This window comes from Rousettus aegyptiacus, unplaced genomic scaffold (assembly GCF_014176215.1).
Source record: "Rousettus aegyptiacus isolate mRouAeg1 unplaced genomic scaffold, mRouAeg1.p scaffold_m13_p_1, whole genome shotgun sequence".
Taxonomy (NCBI): Eukaryota; Metazoa; Chordata; class Mammalia; order Chiroptera; family Pteropodidae; genus Rousettus; species Rousettus aegyptiacus.
The window spans coordinates 13,654,830-13,660,992 of NW_023416284.1; the positions used below are offsets into that span (position 1 = coordinate 13,654,830).

At 52.2% G+C, this 6,163-nt stretch overlaps 1 protein-coding gene across 2 annotated transcripts; it reads left to right on the forward strand.

The window, feature by feature from the left end:
- The first annotated feature begins 1,385 nt into the window (after positions 1 to 1,385).
- On the forward strand, positions 1,386 to 4,317 carry LOC107513061 (complement C1q subcomponent subunit A). Of its 2 annotated transcripts, none has more exons than XM_016149290.2 (3): positions 1,386 to 1,513; positions 2,355 to 2,524; positions 3,563 to 4,317. In XM_016149290.2, the coding sequence occupies exons 2-3, from the start codon at positions 2,362 to 2,364 to the stop codon at positions 4,135 to 4,137; spliced, it is 738 nt and encodes a 245-aa protein (XP_016004776.2). In that variant the 5' UTR covers positions 1,386 to 1,513; positions 2,355 to 2,361; the 3' UTR covers positions 4,138 to 4,317. The 2 variants fall into 2 exon arrangements, with proteins under 2 accessions (XP_016004776.2, XP_016004775.2); XM_016149289.2 differs by having other exon boundaries at positions 1,429 to 1,560.
- Positions 4,318 to 6,163: the final 1,846 nt, after the last annotated feature.

The following is a 6,163-nucleotide window of genomic DNA, read 5'->3' on the forward strand; positions in this document are numbered from 1 at the left end:
TTTTTAATGATGACTTATTTTAATGTGGTGTTTGACAGTATACACTTCCCCGTAAGTTCACATAATCCCTCAGCAGTCCAGATAATACGGAGGAGGCTGTAATGTTCCCATTTTACAGATGAAAAACTGAGGTTCAGAGAAATTATTTGGCTGGCCCAAGGTCACATAGAGATTCTCCCAACCTCCTGAATCCCAGGGAGCGAAAATGGAACTAGAAGGAGTAGCTTTGTCCCCCCTTCCTTAAACCAAAGCACCTCTATTTGTATCTGTTGGATATCTACTGGGTGCCCCATAAGATTGCAAATGAGAAAGGAGTCCCAAAAGCTTGAAAACCCCAGCCCCAGGCTGTCTATCTGCCCATTTTCAACAGTCCTTCCTTTTTTCCTCCTCTTTTTCCTCTCCTCCTGCAAAATTCTTAGGAGGTGGGGAAAACAGTCATGAGAAGAAACAGAAAGATGTGGCCAGCCGCAGGCCCAGGCACATCAGTCTCCAGTCTGGGAGAGACAATGACGAAGTAAGCTGTGCTGTCAGCTAGTGAGCGCCCCGTCAGAGAGAGCGAGTAAGACTAGATGATCCAACCAAATGTTAACGGCAACTCTCCAGATGGTAGAATGTATGGGCTTTTGTCACTATTTTTTAAATGTCCATAAAAGCTAATTATTAAGCATTTGCCATGCACGCGGTGTTTTTGTATCCGTATTATGTCATTAAAACTTTATAGTAATCCAGTGAGGTAGATCTGTCGTTCCCAGTTCACGACTAAGAAAACCAAGGCCCCAGATACTCAATAAATGTTTGTTGAATGAGTGAATTTCAAAAAATGGTTACCTGATTACATTTTCTAAGCCATAATGTTAATCAAATATCATGAACAAAGGTAAATAACTGCTGGAAAAATCCATCCTCAATTATATTTCTTTAATTATAAAAGGTGGGTGGGGGGAGGAGGAGGAGGAGGAGGGAAAGAGAGAGAGAGAGAGAGAGAGAGAGAGAAGCAAGGCCCCAGGAGGTTAAATGCATTTCCAAGGACATGCAGCTAGGAGGTGGCAGGTCTAGAAAGCTGATTATTGAGCTTCTCATTACTACTGCATTGTTCTTCTTTCTTCAGGCTTTTCTGTATTTTACAAGCTTTTGACAATGCATACTCGTTGCTTTCACAACCCTGAAAAAGTCTTACAAGTTACTGTTTTTAAAAAAGTTTCTTTCACTTCTCCCGTTCTCCCGGCCCCGCCCAGTACCCTCTCCACTGCCTGCCTTGCTGACCATGCCCCGACACCAGCTGTGGCTTGGGGTAGGATGTTCGATGTCCCAGTCTTGCTGAGGTCTGCTCAAAATGTCCCTGGTGGCCTCTGGCCGCTGGGGCAATTCCGGGGGCATGTCCAGAGAAGGAGAAGGGGAAGTGGGAAGGGATGTGAAACTTGGCCCACTGGCCGGCACCACCCCTGCTGGGTGTCCCACAGGAGTCCCTGGGTGGACAGCAGGAACATCCAGTCAAGTTGACCATTGGAGGCAGGTGAGGCCAGCCTGACTGGGAGGGGGCTGTGAAATTCAGGGAACCAGGTGAGCAGGCTTAGGGGCCTGGGAGGGAGGGAGAGCACCACTAGCTGGTCCGTTCCAGAATGGGGTTGGGTGGCACACTGATCCAGGGCCCCGAATCGATGACTGGGGAGACCTTTACTCCGTGGGCTTTAGAGGAGGGTGGGGGTGGTGAAACAGACCCATCAGCTCTAACTAGAGTTCCTGGGTCCTGGCCCCCCAAAACATAAGAAGCTGGGAAAAGGATGGGAGGTTCAGAGCCCAGCAGAGGGGTCTCACTGAGGGGACAGTGTGTGACAGTCAGCCTGAAAGAGGCCGAGTGTGTAAGGGAGTGAGCAGAAGTGTTGTGTCAGGTGTTTGTGAATTCCTGTGCATATGCACAGCTCTGCCATCTGAGTGAGAGAATGTTAATTAAATAAGGAGCAGGCTCTCAATAAATATTTGTTCAATGAAATTGATCATCTGGAGGAGTGTATGAACGTGTGTGTCGAGGTGAGTGAGGGATGGAGTCTATCTGGGTGTCAGTTTGTTTGTCCCTGAGCGTGTGGTTGAGAAGTGATTAGCGTGTCTGGGTGTATGACTAAAGGTATGCTCAGTTGCATGTGTGTGTGTCTGTGTTTGTGCTTCTGTATATATACACGCGTGTGTTCCCTGGAGCCAGATGGAGGGTAGACATCGAAGTCCCTGAAGAAGGGAGGTGTGCCCTGGTGGTGGGAGGATGTGTATATATCATTGTGGGGGCGGGATTCGAGTGTGTGAGTTGGGTGCACACGAGTGTGAGATGTCCAGCCTGCCCAAGCCCTGTCGTGTCTCCACAGTGGCATCATGGAGGCTCCATGGGGCTGGCTGGTGGTCGGTGTGCTGGCCATGTCCCTGGCCTCTACAGTGACCCAGAACGTGTGCCGAGCACCAGATGGGAGGGACGGGGCTGCAGGACCACCTGGACGACCCGGGAGGCCAGGCCTCAAGGGAGAACAAGGGGAGCCAGGTAAGCACCTCTCCCTGGACCCCAGGCCCTCATCCCTTGGCCTGACCTGGCCTCCAGGGTGGAGGCTTGGGAGTGGCACTGAGAAGCAGGAGTCCACCAGGGTCCCCACGTAAATGTTCTTTAGTCTGCACTTGGTCCCAGGGGCCGAGGGGGCCCTAGCCTTCTCCCTGGGCCATGTGCCCACACCCCCAGGCCTCTCCATATCCTCCTCCCCTTACTGCCTTCCTCTCCTCTGAAGAATAGGTCACTGCAAGCAATGAATAAGAATGGTCCCAAACCTTGCCCAAATCCTTGGTAACTAACTGTTCAGTTACGAGAATAATTAATGCCCTAAGTGTTAGACTCAGGAGCCCTTTTCTTTCTGTGTGACCTCAAGTAAGTTACTGACCCTCTCTGAGACTTAGTTCCCTCATCTGTAAAATAGAGAAATAACCCCAGCCGGCACATAGAAAGAGATCAATTAATGGCAACTACCCTGTTTGTTTTTTTTCTACCACCACCCCCAACTCTGTTCCTGCTTCCCCCTTCCTAGCCCCTTCAGGCTTCAAAAACTCTCTCATTTCAGAAAAAAAAGCTTGGGAGTGAAGGAAAAGGGAGGAGGACATGACAAGAGTGGCAAAGGAAAGTGTGTGTAATCCCCCTGAGCTCCCGGGCCCCAGCGGACCAGAAAGATCTGCAGACATTTGCAACAATTTGCATCCCGGCATTCTACATGTAGTTCTCAGAACTGAAGAGGTCAGGGTCAGTGGCCTGACGGGGTGTGGAATGCGAGGCCATGGGCACAAGCACAGTGAAGGAGCCAGTGTCCTGCCTGTCACAGAATCTGACACTTTCCCAACTGCCTGTTCATACTTCTCTCCATTATATAAAAAAGCCGAGGCTCAGAGAGGTTGAAACACTTGTCAAAAGCAACACGGCCAGCCATAATCGATGTCTTGAAAGCCCAGGCATTCCCCTGTCCTCTATCCCACAGCATCCCAGGGTCTCAGCCATCTCGACACTAGACTCTCATTCCTGACCTGGCCTTTCTCCCCACAGGGGCTGCTGGCATCCGGACAGGCATTCGAGGCCTTAAAGGAGACCAGGGGGACCCTGGCCCCCCTGGAAACCCTGGCAAAATGGGCTTCCCGGGGCCCAGTGGTCTCCTGGGTCCCCCTGGCAGCCCGGGATCGAAGGGCAGCAAGGGCAGCCCGGGAAACATCAATGACCAGCATCGGCCAGCCTTCTCAGCCATAAGGCGGAATCCGCCGACGGGCGGCAACGTGGTCATCTTCGACATGGTCATCACCAACGAGGAAAACCGCTATCACAGCCACTCGGGCCGGTTCGAATGCGCTGTGCCAGGCTACTACTATTTCACCTTCCAGGTGGTGTCCAAGTGGGACATCTGCCTGTCCATCATGTCCTCCAGGAGGGGCCAGTTCCCACGCTCCTTGGGCTTCTGTGACGCCAACAGCAAGGGAAACTTCCAGGTGGTGTCTGGGGGCACGGTGCTCCAGCTCCAGCAGGGAGACCAGGTCTGGATCGAAAAGGACCCCGCCAAGGGCCGCATTTACCAGGGTTCCGAGGCAGACAGCGTCTTCAGCGGCTTCCTCATCTTCCCATCCACCTGAACCAGGAAGGACCCCCCTCCCCGCCCTTGCCTCATCCGCTTCTGGCTGTGTGACCCGGGCCCACTCATTCCACCTCTCTGGTGTCTCTGCTCTGCTCTGTAACGTGGGGGTGCTGCTTTTTTAGCTAAAGAGAGATCATTCCTGAGAACTCTTCCCGGAATAAATATCTGAGTCCATGTCTGCTGGCTCGAGATCCCGTTGCTACGTTAGGCATTGGAAGGGAGGCATTAGAATGACGACAATTACCGAGTGCTTACAAGGCAGGCCCTTATTTAGTATTTTACATGATATATTTGGCAGGTCTTGGGAGCCTCATGGACCTGGGTTCAAATCCTGGGGCCATCTAGTTCTCTCGTTGTGTGCATGTTATATAACTTCAGCAAACCTCAGTCTCCTAGTCTGTAAAGTGGGAATAATAATGGCACCTACCCAAACGGTTCTTGGAAGCATTAAATGACTAAATATATGAAAATTGCAGACCAGCGCCTGGTCCGTCGTAAGGGCTACATAAATTGTAGCTATCATTGTATTTGTATACTCTTCACAGTTGAGCTCTGAGGTGGGTATTATGGCCCTATTTTACAGATAAGGAAACTGAGGCTGGGCACTGGGACGGGCACAAAGCCTAAGTCAGTATTTAAGAGGAGGAGCTAGGATTTGACTCCAAGTCTTAGTGATGCCCAAGCCTGTGAGTAACTGCTACCCTCACCAACCTTCATAGCCAGACACCTGACAAAGGACACACGTGATTTCCAACCCTGAACCAGAAAGGCTGGGGCAGGGCTCAGAGTGGGGGGAGTAACTGGCCTGAGGGCACCCAGAAGTCCACTCCCCACAGTTTCCTGAGTCCAGCCCTGGGCTTCCATCCTGGCAGGCATAGGGGCTGAGGCTGCTGCCTGCTGGGCATCTCACCTGGGTTGGGAACTTGGGATGGTGGGTCTGGAATGTTTGTGGTTCATTCCCAGGGTCCCACATAGCCCGTCCAGGAGCTGCTTGGAAGCAGAAAGCCCCACTGTGTCCTTTCTCTGTGAGAACAATAAGGAGATCAGAAAATGTCCAGCATTTTCCCAGAGGGAGCCGGTTTTATCTCGCCCTGCACACACACGTACACACACATGCACACCACAGGGGCATGCACATCTTCCTCGAGACATATGTGGACTCTCATTCCTGGGCCAAAACTCATCCTCTCCTCACCAAAATGCGGGCACAGTGATCCCACCCCCACCCCACCCCCAGCACACATCCAGTCCCGGCACCTCTCCTGCCACACGAATTATGCCCTCAGACCCACAAACGCACCGGGGGTACATGTGCCGTGGTACCTACACACCCCCGACTCAGACGCTCGAGTGCCCCTTGTAAACCATCAGATGTATTCTTGCTCACACACCTTGAGACACGTGTCCAGACACACTACAGACACAGAGGTACACATTCGCCTCTGCTAACGTGCCTGTGCCTTAGAAACACCTGTGTTCTCTCACAGTGACCACTGCCCACCCTGACCCTCCCAAAGGGACTGTGTCTCCCATCCACAGGCTGACACACAAGCAGCCTTGGAGTCCTCACATACATACAATGCCCCATGCCCACCTCCAATATGCCCTGAAGACCCTCTCCTGGGGCTGTCCCGCCAACAGCCTTTGGGGGTCAGAAGAAGAGAGTGACCCCTCTGTAGACCGGAGCAGTGCTGGACCACACACAGCCCCTCAGCCCCCACTGAGTCTCCAGTCCGCACCAGCTCCCCACCCTGTTCCCCAGAACATACACAGCCGTGGACTGGGAAAAAAAAAACAGATTTCAAGCACCTGCTGGGCATTTCATAGCCATGGATGCCTTCAATCCCAGCAAGACCGATAAGGACACTGAGGCTCAGAGAAAGGAGACATTTCCCCATGGTCACACTGCTAGAAAGTGGCATGGCCTGGATCTGAACCGGCTCTGCCTGACCCCAAAGTGGAGGGCTTCTTTCATTGCAGTGGGATTCAAAGGAAATGTCAGGGACAGAGGCCCCATAACTGGT